Source organism: Nelumbo lutea, chromosome 1 (genome assembly GCF_056320005.1).
Source record: "Nelumbo lutea isolate HS-2025 chromosome 1, American lotus-T2T, whole genome shotgun sequence".
NCBI lineage: Eukaryota > Viridiplantae > Streptophyta > Magnoliopsida > Proteales > Nelumbonaceae > Nelumbo > Nelumbo lutea.
In genome coordinates this window covers 45,453,947-45,477,678 of record NC_142684.1, presented here as the reverse complement: position 1 = coordinate 45,477,678, position 23,732 = coordinate 45,453,947, and the positions used below count along the sequence as shown (strand labels likewise).

General features: G+C 42.6%; 1 protein-coding gene and 1 pseudogene across 3 annotated transcripts; one reads left to right on the top strand and one right to left on the bottom strand.

The window, feature by feature from the left end:
- Positions 1-4,728: 4,728 nt before the first annotated feature.
- LOC148874493 (uncharacterized) lies at positions 4,729-22,896 on the bottom strand. 3 transcript variants are annotated; one of them, XM_088979743.1, is made up of 3 exons: positions 21,248-22,896; positions 20,918-21,036; positions 4,729-5,051 (listed from the first exon to the last, which is right to left on the bottom strand). In XM_088979743.1, the coding sequence occupies exon 1, from the start codon at positions 22,791-22,793 to the stop codon at positions 21,372-21,374; it is 1,422 nt and encodes a 473-aa protein (XP_088835869.1). In that variant the 5' UTR covers positions 22,794-22,896; the 3' UTR covers positions 4,729-5,051; positions 20,918-21,036; positions 21,248-21,371. The 3 variants fall into 3 exon arrangements, with proteins under 3 accessions (XP_088835869.1, XP_088835864.1, XP_088835876.1); XM_088979750.1 differs by lacking the exon at positions 4,729-5,051 and adding an exon at positions 19,570-20,754; XM_088979738.1 differs by lacking the exon at positions 20,918-21,036.
- Positions 5,600-7,405, top strand: LOC148874494 (THO complex subunit 5B pseudogene; annotated as a pseudogene).
- Positions 22,897-23,732: the final 836 nt, after the last annotated feature.

Sequence of the window (23,732 nt, the reverse complement as noted above, 5' to 3'; positions counted from 1 at the left end):
TTTAGATAATAGGTTTTTATAACATTTATTTTAAAATTTAGTTTATATATATTATTAATATTATGTTTAATATATTTTTTTTTATTTTTCTGACTTTTTTTTTAATTTTAACTTTTTTTTTTTTTTTTTTTTTTGTGCCTTGCTTCAAAAAGGCGCATGCCTTGGGTGCAAACTGACCCCTACGCTCCTACCCTTTTATTTGGTAATGTTGTAGGATTATCATAATGAAGAGGTGAAGGAGCACAGACATCCCTACCTTCTTCTTTCTCCTTTACTTATTAGCCAACAAAATGGCATTAGCCCCTCTCCTTATAGGAAAAGGGGTTTATATAGAGGAGGGAGGTGGTTAAGTAACTCTACACCCCACCCCTCTCTTCTTAGGGTGCCAAGTATCATCCCACTTAAAATGGGTTAAGGATGTAAAAGAAAACTCTTCCTTCCTAAGGTGACGAGTGTCCCCCCCTTTAAAGTGGTTAGATGAGGGAAAATAACTTTCTCCCCTAGGTGACATATATCCTCCCACTTAAAATGGTTAAAGGAGGAAAAATAGCCCTCTTGTTAGAATAAGACAAGTGGCATCCAATTATAAACAAGTGAGACACCTCACAAGAAAATTAATTAATATAAATTTAATTCTTTTGGGGTCTGTTGTCTCATTAAATGGGCTCTACTACAGGCCCACTATGGTTATTGCATTACAAATAAGGCCCAATTAACTTAGGGCCCGTTGTCCACTAAACTGGACTACAGGCCCCTTTCTTTCCTAAATTACTTCAGCCCATCCATAGGACTGACTGGGCTTAAAAAGTTGAGTTGGAAAGAAAGCCCATTTTTCTTTGTTTCTTTAAGCTGTGATTTGGAGTAGCTTAATAACATGCTCCTAGTCCAGCAAAATAGCACTCCCTAACCGCAGATAGCACTCCCTATTTTTCCTTTTTTTTTTAATCCATAACCCAAACTACTTTTTTGTTATGGAACATAAATAGAAGCAAACCCCATTAAGCTCCCAAACAACCAAAACTTTCCCTGCCCATTCAAGTATAGCCCAAGTTTACACACATTCTCCTTTTTTTTTTTTTTATCAATAACAGTGAAATTTTATTAATGATAAAAACAGGATTACAAAGGGATGGAGCTAAAAAGTCTTAACTCCAGCTACCCAAGAAACTTTCTGATCATGCAGTGATTACAAAACAGCCCAGAATAATGTGTCTCTATTTACCCCTTGCCTAGCTAGACCATCAGCCAATGCATTTGCCATTCTCTTAATCCAATTACATTGAATTTCCATGTCCTTGGTTAACCACTTATACTTCCTTTTTTCATTGTTGTATTTCCACATCATAGCACTGTCCTCTTTTAGCCATTTCACCACCATTTCAGAATCACCTTCTATAACCACCTTTTTGATCTTCATTTCCTTGACCCTTTGAATCCCTTCAATAGCTCCAAAAATCTCAGCCCTCAATGAGTCTCCCACCCCAATCGGCCCGGAGTACATGGCTAACAAGCTTCCACATTCTCCTTCTCGATCTCAACTCCAATGAACCTACCTACATAGTTGTCAAGGCGATGCCTAGGCAACAAGGCACCCTTGGAGGCTCGCCTGGCCTAATCTCCAAGTAGCTTTGTACATTGTGTTATAAAATACTTTTATTTTCTTAATTTCTTGAGATTATAATTATAAAATAGACATTATTAAACTAAAATATTCATTTTGTTAAATACTAATTTCCTTTTACTATTTTCTTGTTTGTTAGGGTTTAATCAACACAAACATTGCTAAATGCTGTATTTTCTTCTTTTTCTTATGAATATGTTGATTTTCTACTTTAATATGAAGTGTATACTTATGAAAATTATGGATAATTATTAAGGAACTATGGTTATGGAACCTAGGGAACTACCTAGGATATGTGTTTTTTCTTAACAAAATCCATTACCTAGGTGGGTGCCTAGGAAATTAGGCAACAAGGCACTATCCTGTCTCCTAGCCTCGCCTTGGTGCCTTGAAAACTATGCCTACCTACCAGATAGGGGTGATCATGGGCCAGGCCCGGGCCGGGCTTTGCACATATGATAAGGGCTATAGCTTAGGCCCGGGGCCGGCCCGACCCAGGGTTCCAGACCTGAAACATAAGCCCTAGCCAGGTCTATATGGGCCTAGGCTAGGCCGGGCATAATTCCGAGCCAATGTCACTCATAAAACATTATATATCTATATATTAAATGACATAACATGCAATATAAACTTATTTTATACATTATATAATATAAAATATTACATATAATACAAATTATACGTGTCATGTTATAATATTTATATATAAAATATATAATATAATGTAAAATAACATGTATACATATGTATACATTATACACTGAATGTGTAAGTTTAAATATATGCGGGGCGGGCAAGGCCGGGCCTGAACACAAAACCCAGGCCCAAGCCTGGAATTTCCGGGCCAGGCTGAAATGATCACCCCTACTACTAAACATGCATTCAAGACCTTCAATCTCTCAGTCATCTTCCTAACCTGCCTGACATCAACCTGAACTGCTCCACATTACCTCACTCCGAATGCCAGGTGACTCTCTAATTGTCGTCATGACAGTCCAGTCCGAACCCCAGCCTGCCTCACTTCAAATGCCTAGCGTCTCGTTCATGGCATATCTGATCTAATGTGTTCTCCAAAATGGCTCTTCTGGAGCATTTGACAGCTCCATCTTCTATTTACAACCTTTCAAAGATGCAAATCCTTCTGTTTTGATGTCCTGGGGTCAAGTGATGTAATTGTACTATTGTTTTGTTGTCTCCCACCCTTTTAGATTTATCCCCATCAACCAACATGACTATTAACTAACTGGAAAACCTTAATTTTTAAAGGAATTAAATGTCTTAAAAAGTCTTATAGGCTCAAATTAAAATACATAAGCATAACATAAAATTCAAAATGAAAGTAAAAAGCAAACAGAATGTGGTTGCTAAGGTGCTTCAAGCATGTAAAACTCTAAATGTAATTATCCATCTCCTAGTTATATTTGCTTCAAGTAGCTAGTATGATATTAGTATTCTGCATTCTTTATCCCAAGGGGGCGTTCTTTTTCTGTATTTTGAGAGGGGGGAAAGTTGGTCAATGGGATTTTGATTCCCATTGACCAAGAATTTCCATGTTTTTTTTTCAGATTTATGTGGGGACCAGGGAAAGTTTATTTTCTCAGGTAAGTGATACCCATCTCATGGGATAAATAACTTTCCCACTTGGGGGGAAAATTGCCAACACTTGAATGGGATAAAAATGACCCTTTTAATAATGGATTTTTATGGTTAAAATGGTCATTGCTTTATTTACATGGGAAATAAAAGAACATGGGCAAATGCACTTACCCGGATAAGTCTTTCCTGGGAAACACTTACCCGGGTAAGTAACTTACCGAAAAGCGAACGGGGCCTAAGAGGTGAGGTTGGGGGCCTTTATGAAGGCAGAGGGATGGTAGGCCAATACAAGATTATTAGGGGACTCAAGGGCAACACTCCCAACCTGAATTTTGGCCTATACATTAGGGGGTTCATTTTGTGATATTTGACAAAGTCCATGCTATTTTAGAGTTAAGGATCAGAAACTAGATGTATATTTCTTGCTTCTTTAGTGAAAACTTTTGGGTTCAAGCTCTTATCTGCAATAACAGGGCTTTGGGTATTCAAAAGGTCTTTGTTTTTTGCTTTTTTTTTTTTTAAGTTAATAGATCATTACTACTGTACAAGCAACAACAAAATGTAATTTAGAAATAATACCTTGTTATTATCAATCTTTCTCATGAAAATTCTGGGTAAGAGTTTTTTTTTTTTTTTTTTGATAGTTCAATTACTGGGTAAGAGTTGAAGGACTGCATATCTTGCAAGTAATGAAGCCTCCATGACTGGAAGTGTACACACTCATACATGAACAAAGAGCTTCAATTAACCACTTTTTGTACACATAAGCCACTTAAGCTGTTAAGAATACTTTGGATCCACAGCACTATTAATTCCAAACTAAACTATAAAAAGAAGAGATAGGAGAAAAAAAATAAGGAAAGCAAGTCTAGAGAAAAACAAAGGGTGGGACGAAGAAGGTGGAGAAGAGGAGTGTCCGGAAGAGGATGACTGAAGAATTGAAGCTAGGAGAAAATAGTAGGGAAGAGAGGGAAGGAGCATGAAGTTATTGAGCCGGATCTAGTGGGGCTGTGGGAAGGAAGAAGAAGGATCCAGATAAGGTACCTGATCAGAAATCTTAAAACAGAATTAGTGCTGCAGCAGGAAACAAAATTTGGAGAATTTTTGTATTATGAATAAAACTCGAAATTTGGGGGGGAAGAAGAGGCAGAGTGGGTGGATCTTAAAGTGTTGGGGCTCTAAGGGGGTACAGTCGGGAGCTTGGATGTAATTGTAGCCTTGTGGGTAAACTGGCCACAGATTGTGTGTTTGTCACTCCAGATTTTGACCAAGTCAACAGATCTGATTTGCTGAAAAATTTTTGTAGTAGCCTTGAATTACAACCGTGTGATGTAGTGCTCTTATCAGCAAAGGTGGAATTACATCTATCATATCCATGACTTACCTTAGAACAGATTGAACAACAAATAGGCAAAAGGATGCAATACTACTTGCTTCCTCTTCAGAATCATAAGCCATACCAAATAAATAGAACTTAAAGAAAAATAAAAGCCTGGAAACAAGAAACCAACTGAGGAAAAAAAAAACTGATGTTTGAACTTTTTTGAAATGATAGAACAAACCATTTTACTTTGCCTTTTCCCAAAAAAGAAATCCATATGGGAATCACCAGGTAATAGTAAATAAACTACAGTGTTAAACATGAACCAAAACATAGAAGCCAAATTGAATGCTAACCTCCTTGAACCTCCATCTAAAAATGTTTCACTGGTGGCAGCAAGTAGAACAACATCGACTAGATTGCTCAAGTTCTCATAGATAACACCTCTTTTGCTTATAATCCCCAATGGCCCAATCCACCCAAAATGGAGCTTGGCCTAGGTCTACAATGCACCTGCAAACATGACAAGTAACCATGATGATAGCAGAAAAAACATCAAAGGATTGGGAATTTTCCTTTTTCCTTTTTTTCCCTCTTCTTTTTTTTTTCATGGAAAATGTATATACTGAACCCAAAAAACAAAAAGCACGCACTATATCAGGTCAGTTATTCCATGCGACTAATTTATGAAATATTTATCTGCCATACAAGTATGAAAAAACTGCTAGGAAATATATCCAAATTCTCTATATTTTATTCCTTAGCTTTTGCATCTTCTGAAATTGTTGAGAAGAAAGGAATAGGAAACTGCTCAATGATAAGACCGATGTTATGGACGCATTCCTCGGGAAGACGTACCGTCACCACCGGCAGCAACAGGCACCTGACCCACCGCCAGCAGCAGCAGTGATTCAATGATTCTCATCCTATCCAGTTCGGCAACAGCAGCGTTATCTAGATTAGATTAGATCATCTTGCTTGTTCTTATCTTATTCTATCGCTCTTATCTTATCCTGTTAGTAGCTTATCAGATTAGGATTAGCTTATCTTATCCTTAGCAAGATAGAACTGGAAGTCTCCCTATTCAGCAAGGAGAGTTCGGTGATCTCTTGGACAAATCACCCTCTAGGACGCCAAGATAGGTTCAGCTAGGAAGGGGAGGAACAAGGGAAAACAGGAGCTTTTCCCCATGGACCGACCCGTGACGAGATCCAATTCCCGGGCCCATAACAACTTGGTATCAGAGCCAACTGTCATGGGAGATCTGGAGCAGCTATCATCCAGGGTCCACGAACTAGAGCATAGGCTCGTGGAAACCAGCGTGGAGGTTTGTGAGGTCAAAGACGATGTCCGGGAGGTGCGACGCTTGCTGGAATCGTATTTCTCTAACAAGGAGAGGAATCCAGAAGGGGCTGTAACCACAAACAGCCGCCGACCAGACTTGACGGAGTCGTCCGGCGAACAGCAGGTCGTCGCCCCGGTAGCCGCAATCATCCCCAAGTACAACAGGCTGGAATTCCCGTCGTACAACGGCAACGGAGACCCCTTAGGCTGGCTGTATCGTTGCGAGCAGTTTTTTTGGAACCAACGGATAGATGACCGGGATAAGGTAAATCGTTCTGTATTGCTAGAAGAGGATCGTGTTAAAGCAGAAACAGAACGTGCTAAGGCACCAGTAGATTTCACTACATTGCAGCTCCACAATTTGATGTATGAGAAAATTCATTTTGTGAAAGCCATAAAGGTGCGCAAAGATTTCAAGTCAAAGTATCCGGATATTGAACTTGTGCCTGAGGAAGAGTTTTTCAGTTCAGCCCCTCAAGATATTAAAGGATCTGTACTATCAAAAGACAGTGCACATGACCTGATGCTAAAGCAGCTTAATTTTGAGCTTTTCTGGCAAAAAGAACTATGCAAACTTCATGAGAAACTGGAGCAACACAAGAAAAGCCTTATGGAGACAATTTCACACCGAAAGAAGTTCCTTTCAAGTCTCCCAAAATCTCTGAAGAAAGCATCCTTGCCTGTCCAACACCAACTAGGGGTTCTGCAAAAAAAGAAATTAAAGCAGCATAATTTAGCAGAATTACTACCACCTCCACTCTATGTGATTTACTCACAATTGCTGGCTCAGAAAGAGGCATTTGGGGAGAGTATTGAATTGAAAATTATAGGAAGCATGAAGGATGCTCAAGCCTTTGCCCACTAGCAAGCAATTAAGGACAATGGTGTTTCTACAAATACAAAAATGAATAAGTTGGAGGATGATGCACCTGATGAGGAAGAGGAGGGCCAAAGAAGGAGAAAGCGGCCAAAGAAGGTTACTGGAAAAGAGAACATTGACCAATCAGGAATCTATCGATCTCATCCTCTTAAAATCATCCTTCATATACATGATGATGAGGTTTCAAATCCCAAGCCTGCAAAACTGGTTACTCTGAGGTTTGAATACTTATTGAAGTTGAATGTTGTATGTGTTGGGATTGATGGCTCTCAAGAAGGACCTCAGAACAACATCTTATGCAACTTGTTTCCTGATGTTGAAGTCTTGGTTGAAGTCTTGGTAGAATGGTGTAATTTACCATCAGCTGAAGCCACATGGCTCCCATTGGAAGAGTTCCACGCCACATATCCAGAGTTCGAGCTTGAGGACAAGCTCGTAGTCCAGGAGGGGAGTAATGTTATGGATGCATTCCTCGAGAAGACGTACCATCGCCACCGGCAGCAACAGGCACCTGACCCACCGCCAGCAGCAGCAGTGATTCAATGATTCTCATCCTACCCAGTTCGGCAACAGCAACCTTATCTAGATTAGATTAGATCATCTTGCTTGTTCTTATCTTATTGTTCTTATCTTATTCTATTGCTCTTATCTTATCTTGTTAGTAGCTTATCAGATTAGGATTAGCTTATCTTATCCTTAGCAAGATGGAACTGGAAATCTCCCTATTCAACAAGGAGACTCCCTTTGATTAGGACTCTTGTAATCTCCTATTTAAGGAGACCCCATTATTGAATGAGGATATCAAATTTCCAGTCAAGAAAGAGTAAAAGGAGAGTTCGGTGATCTCTTGGACAAATCACCTTCTAGGATGCCAAGATAGGTTCAGCTAGGAAGGGGAGGAACAAGGGAAAACAGGAGCTTTTCCCCGTGGACCGACCTGTGACGAGATCCTATTCCCGGGCCCATAACAACCGAGGACAGAAATACTATCATACAAAGTATCACAATGAAAGTTGTTCATTGGGTCAAAACAGCAAAGCTCTTCAAATATTTCACAACGGATGACATCATTCAAGGATGTTATTGGGTAGCCACCAGCCAGCTCTCCAATCTCCAAGCTGTTTTAAGTTTGCAACAGGAATCAGCATAGGAACAAGTGATCATCCTGAATTTGATGGGTGCAGCAGGGGCAATTCAAGCCAATCGAGGATAGAAGGGATGTATAGAAACCACAATGGAGGCATATTAGTAGCATTCTCTTTACCTGCAGGTTTTGGAAACTCAACAAAGGCAGAGTTCTTATCTGTTTTGCAAGGTTTGAGACTGGCAAAAGACCTAATCTATACAAAACTGTTTATAGAAGGAGACTCTATAGTTGTAATGGGCTGTATTCAAAACAAGGACAAAACTCCTTGGCAGTTCAGAACGGTGTTTTAAAAGGTGTGGGAGGCATACACCTGGAGGCGCACCTCCAGGTGAGGCACCCCAAACACTCTGATGCGTATGGCAGAGGTGCTGATGCCTCTGAGGTGTGTACGCCTCAGGTCCATGAGGTGCATGCCTCATGTGCCCCATGACCCCTCATACAAATAAGGCGGAAAGAAATAAACAAAAAAGAAAGGGAAGGAAAAGAAACAAAGAAAGAGAAGGAAAAAAGATGAAAGAAAGAAAATAAAAAGGAAAGGAAAGGAGATGAAAGAGAAAGGACCTTGGCTGGAGGGCTTCACCCCCCGGACCCTCCTAACAACTTTTTGAATGCAGCCCAATTTGGATATTTTGTGCCAGGGGGTCTTGCTCCACTTCGACAAGAACCCCCCCCCCCACCCCTCTAGCTCCCCCTCCCTCCTCATCCCCCTTCTTTTAAGGAGGTTTATGCCTCTTATGTTCTGAACCACGCCTCACATCTCCATGCAATGAAATGCCTCATGTCACACCTCCGTGTTTTAAAGCATTGGTTCAGAAATATTATGAAGTTAAAGGTGCTCACAAAAGCAAGAAAGTGTATCACAAAATGGATTTATAGATCCACCAATGGCCCAGCAGATGCTTTGGATAAACAGGGAGTGAACAAAGAAAATCAATTTTAGGAGAGTAGGTATGGGGGTAGATTTTGTTGTATAACTGTTTATGCTTTGGGTATCCCAATCTCTAGGATGATACAATTTGTATGTAACTTATTTATTAGATTTTAGTGGTCATCTCGTCATTTCACAAAATAAAAAAAAAACAGATATACCAAACAGTATGTGAACCAAAAATAATAAAATCTATGAAGTCACCAAATGCATGGGAAAAAAAATTCACAAACCGAAACTTACCTATCAGGTAGCATGCATATAAACATGTGAAAGGAGTTTTGATATCTGCATTGAGGTCAACTGATAATAATGGTGGAAAACAAAATAATTCTCTCTTATCAATGTTTAGGAGAATATTTTTTTTTTGTATATATGGTATTTCCCTCAGATCTTATACCTTTCCTTACAAGTAATCAAAAAAAATATATATTAAGGATGGAGAAGATATACAAAAGCAAAGAGAAGCACCAAGGTCCTCAAGTGTCAAGGACCAGTATATGATGAATCTACCAGCACTGGCACATAACTGTGGTAGACTTGCCCCTTCCTTCAGAATGGTGAGTTTCCGCTCACCTCGGAAGCCTCTTCGAGGGAGGCTTGACCTCCTGAAACAGAAGATGGAGAGAAAAAGAGAAGGGAAGGAAGGAATAAACTGGACTCAGGGAGAAGAAAATTAAAGGAGAATCATTCATTGCTTTCATTATATGATGATGGCCTTATATAGCTGCCCTACAGGTGTCATATCAGAGGGAATATCCTCTGATTTCTGGGTAACTAACTCTGGCAGATAACATGGATGGAATATCCTCTAGCGGCAGAGTAACCAACTCTGAGTGTAACTAATTCTGGGGCTCTGTTACCTGTCTTCTCTGTCTCCTTGTGAATGGCTGATGGGTGGTGGCCTGCTCCATCCACTCCCCTAGTGGGTTCTGGAAGGAGTGTTTGGGTCTCAACAGTTCCTCCTCCCTTAGCACTGACCTTGCCCTCAAGGTCTAGGTTGGGAAACCTCTCATTCAGCCTTAGATAAGGTTCCCAAGTGGCCTCTTCTGGAGGCAGTCCGGCCCATTCGACCTTGGCTTCTGGCACAATCTGCCCTCCTCGCTGAACCCATCGGAAATCCACAATCTTGATAGGCTCCGTGTAAATGTCCCCTTCCTCTGTAAATTGGGGTAAGTTGGGTGAGATATGTTAGACAGTTTTGTATGCCCTTAGCTTCAATCTGATTTGATGTACTTTTGTTATTTAGTGGAAATAAATAAAGTGCATGTTTGATTCATGTTGTTTGGTTTAATTCTGTGTAAAACCCTAAAACTGGACATTTATAGAGACTCGTGTTAGTTTTAAATGTTCACAGCCGTTGGATAAGTCTGGGGAGATTTATCCTGCCAAGGCTGATGCTGGTGTGCCACCAAGTGTTGGGATAGCCTGTCTCAGCCATCAGGGTAAGACCCGAGGCACATGCAGTATGGGATTACTTGAATCCTTGAACCGGACCAAATTTCCAGTATTGCCCTGGACCTTGGAGATAGATGGGCAAAACTGGAAAATTACACCTGACCCCTAGACTCGATTATGACATTTCACTAGGTGTTGGATCAGGCTGCCTTTGATATGCCAATCAGTGAGATCCTTAGCGGGGATCAAAACCTGGGTATGTTGGGGCAGTTTGAGAATTCATCTGAGTGGGTGATCATAGTGACAGAATCAGCCACTTTGTCGGACAAAGGGTAATGATCGGGAATGCACTCTCTGATGGAAACCAAACTGCCGGCAATTGATTTCAATCGTTGGAATTTTGTTTTGCAAAATTAATATATTTATATATATATATGTATGTACGGTTTCGAATTGTTTGCAAATGGTTTTAATTCCCGGGATCCATGTGAGAGGAGAGTGCGGCACTGTTCCTTGCAGCCGAGGGAGAGGTCCTCTCTTGTCGGGCAGTGCTTGATCATTAAGGGCTGAGAGGTTAAGTGTAAGACCATTGAGGATAATACCTGATGGGCTAATCTTGCACCTGCCCACAGTCCCTGGGTTTTTATAAGATGGCTTGGCCCAGGACCACTTAATGTAAGTGTTGGGCCCATAGGGTCCATATGATGGACTCAAGGGGTTCATTGAGTTTTTCAGTGAATTCGGCTGGGCCTTGTTTTAGAGGCTGGGCCGAACCCATGTGGCTGGTGTGTAGATCAATGCTTGGGTCCCACGCCATACAAAGAAGCCCAACTGGGCAGCAGATTGGAAAGTAATTAGACACTGAACACTTAATGGGCCAAAAGCCCATTTCGAGGTGGGCTGATATGATCACCCATCCATGGGGCGATTTTGAGATTAAAGTTAGTAAAAGGATTGGGCCTTTAGCCTTATCCACTCTAAGAGACCAAATTCAAATTAAATTTGAATCTGGAAACCTCCTGATAAGATCAGGAGGTAGCTAACTCTATCTGCAGAAAGGATTAAGATTATCCCCTATCCAAATACTGATTTGGATTGGGATAACTCCTAAAAAGGAGGTTTCTTAATCAAGAAGAAAGGAGGAGATTTCGAACCACCTTGAAGAGATATAGGATATCTCCTGCGAATTGAGATAGGCTCTCATTCATACTCTCCAGAAAAACAGAAAAATCAGTTCAGCCTTTTCGTTTTGGAGATCTCCTCCTGCCGCCGCCATCTGCCATTGCAAGATTAGATCTTTGCAGAAAAGAAAGTCAAGAAATCTGTTCTTGACATCAGTCTTGCAAGAAAGACTGAAAAAGATTCAGTGTTTAGTACTTCCAGAGGATTCTTGTGAAGGATCCAGTGTGTAGGACGCACTCTGCTGGTTCTGTTCCATTCACAGCTGTGTCATCTTCAGCAGGAACGGATCTTGGAGCATTCTTTGGGCGTGAACACCAACTTTGGGAGATACTGCTTCTCCGGATCAGGTATATTCCTCCCATTTATCTTTTGGTACAGATCTGGTTTGATTAAGGTTCAAGTAGGATCCTTGAATATTGTATTCTAAATTTAGGGAATATGATTCCCAGTTGAGAGAAGGTAGGAAATTTTTGAAATTCGCCCACCCATTCCGCAACCTTTATGGCGTCCATTAGATGGATCCTACCATTCTTTCAAGATTGGGGTATGATTCCCCACAGCTTTCCTGAGAAGTGAGATGTGAAACACCGGGTGAAGTTTCGAGGTAGCAGGGAGGTCCAATCTGTAAGCAACAAGGCCCACTCTCTCCAGTACCTTATAGGGCCCATAATATCTAGGAGCTAGCTTGTGCCAAGCCTGTCTCATCACTGAGACTTGGCGGTAAGGTTGGACTTGTTGGTAGAGTCATAGTAGACCTTCATCCGTTGCTGGGCTTTAATCAAATTGGCCTTGAGCAGTCAAAGGATCTCGTCTCTTGCCAGTAGGCGAGTCTCTACTTCTGCCACCTTAGCCGACCCAAATTCATAAGGTAATATGGGAGGAGGTTCTCTGCCATATAGAGCCTTGAAGGGTGTCATTCCTACCGCTGATTGATAAGTCGTGTTGTACCAGTATTCTGCCCACGGGAGCCAGTGGGCCCACTGTTTGGGCTTCTCCCCTATGAAGCATCTCAGGTAGGCTTCTAAGCACCGATTAAGAACTCCAGTCTGTCCATCAGTCTGGGGATGGTAACTTGTGGATGGGTGCAGTTGGGTTCCTTGCAATCAGAAGTATTCCTTCCAGAATGAACTCAGGAAGGCAGGGTCACGGTCCAAGACAATGGATCTTGGTGTCCCATGCAATTTTGCGACGTCCCGTATGAAGATTTCAACCACCATTGCTGCGGTGTAAGGGTGAGGCAGGGCAGAGAAATGGCTATACTTGGTGAGACGGTCAACTACTACCATGATAACCTCCTTCCCTAAAGAACGGGGAAGTCAGGTGATGAAGTCCATGGAGAGGTCTTCCCATACTTGCTCTGGAATCTTGAGGGATTGTAGAAGGCCCGTGGGAGACTGTGAGGAGTATTTCTATTGTTGACAGGTTTGGCATTCGGATACATAGTGTAACACGTCTTTGCGCATTCCTACCCAATGGTAGTGGCTGCTGAGCCTCTTTAGAGTCCTTAGCACTCCTGAATGTCCCCCCAAAGTGGAATCATGAAACAACTTCAATAGTTCAGTTTTTGGCTGGAATTTGGAGCAATCACGAACCTGCCCTTAAAGAAGAGGTCTGGTCCTACAATTTGGTAACCTGCAACCTGGGAAGGGTCCTGCCTCAATTTTTCCCTAATGTCCTGTAGCTGCGAGTCAGACCTTGCCTCTTGTCGTGTGGCTTCAAACAAGGGAAAACTGGGCTGAGAGTAGGTTAGTTGGGCCAGCTCCTCTACCCATGATAAGGCATCAGCTACCCTGTTGGCGGGCCCAGATTTATACTCTATTCGGTAGTCGAAGCCCATCAGTTTACTAAGCCATTTTGCTGCTCCGGGGTGTGCACTCTTTGTTCTGTTATATACTTCAGACTTCATTGGTTTGATCTTATGATAAATTGGCGTCCCAATAGGTATGCACGCCATTTCTGGACTGCCATTACCACTGCCATCATCTCCTTGACATAAGTAGACGGGTTTTGGTGAGCGGCTGATAGGGCCTTGCTGAAGTAAGCAATGGGGTGTCCCTTCTGCATCAGGACGGCCCCTACCTTGCACCTGAGGCATCACACTCTATCTCAAAGGGCTTGGTGAAGTCTGGAAGAGTAAGGACTGAAGGGCTCGAAACTGTTAACTTCAAGTCTTCAAAGGCCCGTTGGGCCTCATCAGCCCAGCTGAAAGAATCCTTCTTCAACAGACGCGTTAGAGGGGCGGCCATGAGCCCATACCCCTTAATGAAGCGCCTATAATACCCGGTAAGCCCAAGGAAACCCCTGAGAGCCTTTACAGTAGTGGGCTTGGGCCATTTTTGGATGGCATCTATCTTTTCTGGGTCTGCCATGACCCGCCCTGCTGCAACCACATGGCCTAAGTATTGTATCTGTTTTTGTCCAAAAGAACACTTGGTCATTTTGGCATGTAACTGATGTTCCCTTAGAGTGGTGAGGGTAAGTTTCAGTTGTTCCATATGGGTGTCCCAATCCTTGCTGTAAACCAGAATGTCATCGAAGAATACTAAAATAAATTGCCTTAAGAATGGCCTAAAAATGTCATTCATGAGGGCCTCGAAGGTGAAGGGGGCGTTTGTGAGTCCAAACGGCATAACCAGAAACTCATAATGGCCACATGGGGCTGTTTTGTGGATGTCGGCCTGGTGAACCCGGATCTGATGATACCCGGATCGCATGTCAAGTTTGGAGAACACCTATGCTTCTCTTAACTCGTCCAACAGTTCATCAATGAGGGGTATCAGGAACTTGTCCTTCACTGTAATCTGATTCAGGGCCTGGTAATCTAAACAAAACCACCAACTACCATCTTTCTGTTTTACTAGGAGTACAAGGGATGAAAATGGGTTGGCGTTGGTCTGTATATGCCCCTTGTTCATTAGCTCTCTTACCACCTTCTCAATTTCTAGCTTCTGGAAATAGGGGTATCTATATGGCCTCACATTGGCTGGTTTAGAATCTGGTAAGAGGGGTATCTGATGGTCATGGGCCTGAGGTGGAGGTAATTGGCTTGGTTCCTTGAACACATCACCAAACTGATCGAGTATCAATCGTAGTGTCTCGTGTTGGGCTTCCGTGGGTTGGCCACAGCCTTGATTGTTTAAAGTTGGAAATGTGGGTTGCATGCCTAAGTGCATAAATAGGAGCTATCAAGTATCCTTGGAGGCCCATAACATGGAAGCTATAGTATCACCTTGGGGACTCGGAGGCCGCACCCCTTGTAGATGGCAAGTCTGACCATCCTGATAAAAGTCCATTGTCATTTTGGCCCAATCACAAAGTGCAGGCCCTAGGCCACGTAACCAATGAATTCCCAGAATAATATCAACCCCTGAGAAATCCAATGGGTGGAGATCTACCACGAAATAGTGGTCTTGTATAAGGATCTTTTCCTTCTTGCACACACCATCACATAACATCTAACTTCCATTAGCCACATAGATTGAAAAGAGTGGAGTGGGTTGTATAGTCATACCTAGTTGCCTTGCTAATCGGCAAGTGATGAAATTCAGGGTAGAGCCTGCTATGGGCCCGGGCGTAGGATCTCGTCACGGGTCGGTCCACGGGGAGAACCTCTAGTTTCCCCTTGCCCCTCCCTTTGCGTGTTGACCCTATCGTGGCAACCTAAGGGGTGATTTGTCCAAGAGATCACCCTAACTCTCCTTTACTCTTCTCTTTGACTGAAATTTTGGATGCCTTTATTCAATAATAGTGGCTCCTTAAATAGGAGATTACAAGAGTCCTGCTCCTAAGGAGACTCCTTGCTTAATAGGGAGACCTACAACTCTATCTTGATAAGATAAGACTGATAACATAAGATAAGTCTCTCTTAATCCTAGTCTAATAAGATAAGATAATCTCTCTTAATCCTAGTCTAATAAGATAAGTCTCTCTTAATCCTAATCTAATAAGATAAGATAATCTAATCTACTAACTTAATAAGATAAGAATAACAAGATAGTCTAATCTAATCTGCTGAATGGATAAGACTGTTGCTGCCGAATTGGATAGGATGAGAACACCGGATCATTGCTGCTGTTGCTCCCAGTACGCATCCACATCACTACTCCCCTCTTGGACTACGAGCTTGTCCTCAAGCTCGAATTCAGGATGGGTATCGGGAAACACCGTCAAAGGAATCTCGGATAGGTGGAATGACTTTGCCCTCCTGGATCGGGTTCCAATGAAGAGGGTTCATCCTCATCTTCCTGTTGTTTCACCAGGAGGCAAAAAAGTCTCTTGCACTTGTGCCCTGCTGAGTAGAGTTCATCGCAATTAAAACATTGTCCCCTCGCCCTGTGTTCCGCCATTTCAGCCCTGGACAAGTGCTTAATAGGGGGTGCAACGACGTTGCTCCCCACACTAGATGCTGATCTAGAATTGTTGCTCGTCTGTGGCTTCCGTTCTTCGCTGGCTGCTGAATATGGAGCCATTCCGAGTGGTTCCGGGGATGCCCATGCTGATGGAGGCCGCCCCATACTGAAGGTTTTGCGGCTGAGTTGTAGTTTGCGTTCGAAGGTGCGAGCTATATTCATGGTTGTAACCAGGTTGGGGGGATTCTGCATTTCCACGTCCACCCGTAGGGGTTCTGCTAACCTAGCAGTGAACATGTCTACCTGCTGATCCGGTCGCACTGAAGATGCCCTCGCGAGGAGGGTCTGGAACTGGCGCTGGTATTCTACCACCGTGCCGGTTTGTTTAAGGTTAATCAGCTCGCCTAAGGGGTTGCTTATCAATGGGGGCCCAAATCTAAGAAGGCAGTAGGACTTGAATTGGGTCTAACTGAGCCCAGGTTCTTCCTGTTCTAATCGATAGAACCAGAGTTGCGCTTCCTCTATTAAGTGAAAGGCGGCTAGGCTTACCTTATCCCGGTCGTTTGTCCGTTGATTTCGAAAAAATTGCTCGCACCGGTACAGTCAGCCCAAGGGATGTCCGTTGACATTGTACGACGGGAATTCTAACCTGTTGTACTTGGGGATGACTGTGGCCCCCTGGTTGCCGAACTGTTGTTCGCTAGAAGACTCCGGCAGATCTGGTCAGCAACCGCTAGTGGTTGTCACCCCTTCTGTGTTCCTCTCTTTGCTAGAAAGGAATAACTCCATCAGACGCCGTAGCTCCTTGACTTCGTCCTTGATTTCCCGTACTTCCGAGCTGGTCTCCATGAGCCGGTGCTCGAGTTCGTGGACCCTGGACGGCAACTGCTCCAAATCACCCATGACACCTTGCTCTGAGACCAAAATGTTATGGGCCCAGGCATAGGATCTCATCACGGGTCGGTCCACGGGGAGAACCTCTAGTTTCCCCTTGCCCCTCCCTTTGCGTTCTGACCCTATCGTGGCGACTTAAGGGGTGATTTGTCCAAGAGATCACCCTAACTCTCCTTTACTCATCTCTTTGACTGAAATTTTGGATGCCTTTATTCAATAATAATGGCTCCTTAAATAGGAGATTACAAGAGTCCTGCTCGTAGAGAGACTCCTTGTTGAATAGGGAGACCTCCAACTCTATCTTGATAAGACAAGACTGATAAGATAAGATAAGTCTCTCTTAATCCTAGTCTAATAAGATAAGATAATCTCTCTTAATCCTAGTCTAATAAGATAAGATAATCTCTCTTAATCCTAATCTAATAAGATAAGTCTCTCTTAATCCTAATCTAATAAGATAAGATAATCTAATCTACTAACTTAATAAGATAAGAATAACAAGATAGTTTAATCTAATCTGCTGAATGGATAAGACTGTTGCTGTCGAATTGGATAGGATGAGAACACCAGATCATTGTTACTGCTACTCCCAATACGCATCCACATCAGAGCCACTGTCAATCAAGATCATCAGAGATCGGTCCACCAACCTTCCTTCTACTCGCATGGAATGAAGAGGGTTGAGGCCCATGAGGGCATGTAAGGAGATCTCGGCTCCAATAGGTTAAGGTTCATCTGAGATCAGTTCACAGTCTTCTACGTGTTCTAGGATGATCCCTTCCGGTTCTTCCTTTGTCTGAAAGAGAAACAATCGCTGGACTCTGCACTTATGGCCCGGTCCAAACTTGTCATCGCAATTGTAACAGAGGCCCTTCTCGCGTCGGTCCAACATCTCAGCCCACGAGAGGCGTTTGAAGGGCACAGTGGGCCTGGGCAAAATGGGCTTCTGAGAATCCCCAACTTGTTTCATGGGTTGTTGTTTGCCCCGCTAGGGAACCCTCACATTCGGGTAGGATAGCTTGCTGGTTCTGCGCATACTATCGATCTTCTCTTCTTGTAGGCGAGCCATACGCACCACCGCCATGACTGTCGCTGGTCGAAGAGCTCTCACTTCCAGGCGGATGTCTTCTTTGAGACCTCCCACAAAACACCCCACCAAGGCCTTCTCCGGCCATCCATGTACTCTAGTCGCCATTCTTTCGAACTCAAGCTGGTAGTCTGCTACCGTCCCAGTCTTTTTTAGTCGAGTGAGGAGTTCATCATAATACACGAACGTTGTCGGCCCAAAACGGATGCACAGAGCTTCCGTGAACTCCGCCCCAGTTACCTGAGGATGGGTTTGTCGATACCACTGGAGTCAGAGAATAGCGTCTCCTTCTAGGTGAATGGAGGCGATGGCGACGCACTGGTGTGCAGGGGTTTCATGGTACTCAAAGAATCTCTCTGCTCTGAAAATCCAAGGAATGGGATCTCCACTAGAATAGTTGGGAAATTTGATTTTAGAGACCTTTTCAGCGGGGTAATACCCAGTTCCTTGGCTACCGGAAGCAGAGGCGTCAACCCCTGCTAGATGACTGGTCTTGCCGGACTGTTGTTGAGAAGCGAGGTTACCTTGAGATCCCTGAGTTCGTTCAGTACCTGGTGGAACTCAATCTCAAGTTGGTCGACTCTATCTTCCATGGTAGAGGATCTTGTCTACGGCATAGCTGGTCTACGACTTGGCTCTGATACCAACTTGGTGAGTTTCCACTCACCTCGGAAGCCTCTTCGAGGGAGGCTTGACCTCCTGAAACAGAAGATGGAGATAAAAAGAGAAGGGAAGGAAGGAATAAACTGGACTCAGGGAGAAGAAAATTAAAGGAGAATCATTCATTGCTTTCATTATATGATGATGGCCTTATATAGCTAGCCTACAGGTGTAATATCAAAGGGAATATCCTCTGATTTCTGGGTAACTAACTCTGGCAGATAACATGGATGGAATATCCTCTGGTGGCAGAGTAGCCAACTCTGAGTGTAACTAATTCTGGGGCTCTGTTGCCTGTCTTCTCTGTCTCCTTGTGAATGGCTGATGGATGGTGGCCTGCTCCACTCCCCTAGTGGGTTCTGGAAGGAGTGTTTGGGTCTCAACACAGAACCTCTACAATTCCTTTCCCAATCATCCAAAAAATGGCTGCAATAATAAGAGATATATAGATTCTTTTTCATCCTTGTGCATTCTGTACTTTTTTGGGATGTGGAGATCCTAATGATTCAAATTGTTAACTGTAAAAACTTTGTCAAGGAAGATAAGTCACATAAATATCCCTCTATTCTGCATCATTAAAATGTTTATAATTAATCAGAAAAAGTACTGATTTTGTCATTTTTATAGTTTCCCATATAGATTCTTCAATTTCATTCTGACCAAGCCATGTGAGCAAACTCTCAGACAATAATGCATCTTGCAAGAGAGAACACTGGGTTAGAAATTTGTCACATTTGGAAAGTAAGATTTAGAGCTTCAATTCAATACAAATTAAACACATTTATATTCAGAGCCATAGAATCTTCCTATAGAAGCTAGCAATCCAGGATGCCTATACAATTTTCAAGACTAAATTTTATAAATTTGTGATTAAATGAAAAACATTTCCAAAATTGTAAGTGAGGAGATTCTTTTACATTCAACTCAAACAAAGTTGATTAGGCACAGAGAAACAAGATTTTATCATCATAACAGCAACCAGGTTGGAGTTACAATTCTTGGAGTCTTGATAAGATTAGCTAATAACACTAGGAAGAACCACCAATACAATACTGGGTCACAAGAGCTCCATTCCTTTTGTCATTCACTGATGTTTGATTAGATAATGCATTTATTTAAAGATAAATTATTGTATTAATAGTCAAAAAGAGAGACAAACATATGACATGCAAAAAGCGTTTTTACATTGGCTATACAATTCCGTTTCCATGAAATTAACATATAAATATTTATACAAAAAGTCAACTACAGTCAAATCCTTTGAACTTCTTGTGAACTGCACACCAGGAAGAAATCTTCCCTTAGATTTTCCCTAGAAGGTCAGGGGATGAAACACTGGAGTTTTCAGAAACTCTGCCATTTCTTCCTTCCATGTGCACCGGAATACTGCCAACAGAATCAAGTAATTCAAGCCCCCACAAGACTTTCCCTCTGCTGCTTAAACCTTCCAACTGCTAAGTGCATTGTGGGAAACATCCAACCCATCTGAAGGTATTGAGAACAGTCCACCAAAGTCCAAACCTCAGCTGTATAAGGACAATGCAAAAAGATGTGATTTGCAGATTCCAAAACCTCTGAACAAAACACACACTTGGCAGTTCACCAAGTCAACCAACATACTCCTTAAAATTTTGTCCCGAGTCAAACACACTTCTAAAGCTATGGTCTAAACAAAAATCTTAATCTTTGTGGGAGCACTTGAGTGCCAAATTCTTTTAGCAGGAAATTCATAAGCAGCTTCGTGACTCAGCTTCCTATAAAAGGAAATCCATAAGCAACTTCTCCCAAATCCAGCTTTCTCAAATCAGACTGACCCACTTGAGGATTGATCCCCTGAATTCTTTGAAGGAGCTCCATCAACTACTCCACTTCCCATACATTTAAATTCCTTCTAGAAATAGGATTCCAGGAGATTGTGCCATTTGTGGCTGAATAGGAATTCTTAACTATCACCTCCTTATTCCGTGCTAACATCAAAAGGGACCCAAAAACATCCATTAGAGGCTAATGTCCACACCACCTGTCATACCAAAATCTGATTCTTTCTCCATCACTTGCCTTGTAATGGATACCCTTGGGAAACACTCAATAAATCTTTTCAATGCCCTTCCAAACAACGTTCCTCACTATATCACCAGCACCATTTTCCAAATAACACAAGATTGATATTCCACTGAGTGAACACACACACACACATAGCCTAGACTTGCATCTAGCACCAATTAGCATGCCAAAGTATTTTGTAGGCAGCATCCCTACATCACACCTTAACACCTCACCAAATCAGCCATGTGAGGAATCTTCCCAACAGCAATCAATTCACTCTTTTGAAGATTGATCCAAAGCCCTGAAACCAGCTCAAATCAGCTTAAAATGTATTACAGAATTTCTATATTTTCACCCATTATCTCACAAAGGAACAATGTGTCATCAGCAAATTGTAGCAAGGAAATATACACCAAGGCTATGTACATGGAGATATACACTATGAACTTTAATATCATACTAACCAAAAAGCAGTATATCCTTGTAAAAAAAATGGAAGTCCTTTCAATCCCTTGTGAACAGCCAGACAAGAGCGCAGGTTGTCTGTTAACTGATATGATACCTGGTCAGACTTGCCATGAACCTGTTGTTTTATCTAAATATATATTACTAATGTGACATGAGCAAGGTATTCAGAAACATGACAAGTGAAGCAGACTATAGTAAACATTTGATAAGATTTACAGATGAGAACTTGAACAAATGAGATAATGGTAAACCCATGGAGTAAACAAAAAGAGTAAGGCTATCAGCAAATGCATGGAGAGAGAAATATTATACAAACACAAGCCTACCTGTGAGGTAGCATCCATGTAAACATTTCGATGGAATTCTCAACTCTAAATTGAGGTCAACAGATGAAAATGGAAATAGAGGGTCATCTGGAAAACAAAATCATTTTCTTCTGAATATCCAAATTCAAACGCCACGAAGGGATATCTCCAACTGTTCTATCCTCTTAGCCAAGTCATGCTTCCCGCAGTTCTTCAATCCATCAGTAACCACATCAAAGCTCTGTGCCTTCGGTGACAAATTCAGCTCTGTCATCTCCACCAGATAATTCGCAGCCTCTACAAATCTTCCACCCCGCCCACACATCCTAATCAACATTGTATACACTGGCCGGTTTGGGGGATGACCCTGGGCCTTCATATCACTGAAAAAACTAAATGCATCATCAAACTGACCCCTCCTAAAAAGGGCTTTAAGTATTGGAGCATATAAACTTGGAAATGGTTTGTGCCCATCCTCGATGGATCTATGGAGCAGCCTAAATGCTTCATCAATCTGACCCAATTTCGAAACAGCTGGGATCATGATCTTGTAAGTGCTAATATCTGGACAAAGCCCCAATCTACAAACATCATGGAAAAGATCAATACAGAAATCAACCTCTCCAGTATTGCAAATAGCTTGCAGTAGAGAATTGAATGTCTCAATGTCAGGCAAAAACCCCTCCTTTGTCATTTTCCTAACCAATTCCTTGGCCGATTCAAGGTAACCCGCATTGAGCAAACCATCAATCAAAAGGTCACGACCGCGAACAGGCGGGCTATATCCCTTTCGACTCATCTCTTCTAGAAACTCCTGTGCTTCCCTGAGTTTCCCCGCCGAGCACCAGCCATTAACAAGAATAGCAAAAGTCCTCTTATCTGGAACTCCTCCCTTCCTTATCATCCGCCGAATCAAAGCATAAGCCCCTTCGAAATTCTTAACCTCACAGAGCGCGTAGAGCAGAGCATTATAGACCTGGGTCGTCTGAGAACAATTGAAATTCTTCATCCGATTAAAGACTTCAACAGCCCGATCGACGAGCCCATGCTTCCCATACGACTCTATAATCATTGAGAATGTCTCGGGGGTGAGAGAAAACTCTTGTTTCTTCATCTGTTCTGCAACCTTCCACATGGTTTCCCAGTTACGGGTCCGGCCTAGGGTTTTAATGAGTTCTTCGAATTCAATGGTGGTGGGTTCATATCGAGGCTGGTTTCGAGCCCAGTTGAAGAAACGAAAGGATTCGATTCCGCACTTACCGCAGCTCCTGAGGACTCGATAGACGAGTTCGGAAGTGACATTGATTTGCATCTTCTGGAGGGTTCGTTCCATGTAGAAATCACGGCGAACAATGTTGGAGATGTGGTGGATGGCGGCAAAGTATTCGTCGTTGGGCATTCCTCTCCCATGGTGATGATGATCGTCGTCGTCGTGTGGGAGTTTTGAAGTTTGAGTCGTGAGAGATCGGAAAAGAAAAGGAGTTGTGGAGGAGATAGAAGGGAAAGTAATTGGTTTTCTTGATGACCGGAGAAGAAGAATAAGAAGTGCAGAGGAAGACGGTATCATGTCCACGGAGTATGTATTCAGGCAAAGTTGCAGGCTTACTAGAACAGCAGTAGCTACATCTCAATTTTCTACGATGTCAATTGCCTCTGGGCTCTAGGGTGATCATGGGCCGGGTCGGACCACGCTTATATAAATTTTTTAAACTACTCTTATGGTTGGCTTAGTTAATTGATTAATTGATTAACACTACTCCTATCATTTCTAATAATTGATTAATATTTTCCTTATCGTTAAGGTTCTATCATAAATCATTGTGCTAATTCCAACCCTATTCGAACTCAGCCCACCGCCACAACTCTCCACTAGATTTCGTCTGCTCACGTTCATCTGCCGGAAACATCAACTCTATCATCCCTTATTTTCTTAGAATACTGCAAATTCCAATTCCCTCGATGTGGACTCCATGCTGATCCGGTACTCCCATGCCACATGTGCATCCCTTTCACCCTCCGCCGACGTTTTACCATCTCAAATCATCGACTCCACCAAGTTTCACCCACTGCTCCTCCATCGCTCCAACATATTGCCTCGTGGCTCTTCACCATCCCCTCTATCGTCGATAGAAAACCTGGAGACTCCGCCCTGCGAGGGATGATGAGCTGTTGATGCTTCCGATAAAACAACAAAATTTGGGTTCCTTAGCATCATATGCAGGAGTCTTTCTCTAGTGGTTGTGTTCCCAACCATCCTTCTTATAATCCATATGAACAGGTGCTTCTGTTTTTCTTATTTCCGTTCAACGCATCAACGACGACATTGCACCCTGCCAACACTGCCTACATACCTCACCGCCATGAAACCACAACTAAGAAATATAGAGTGAATGGGATTGCACAAAGTGCAACGGATTACGACTCGTCGATTGGATGAATGGATGGACCGCAACTATCACTGGTGTTGTCTGAGGTGTCTGAACTGAACAATTTATTGCCTTTTCAA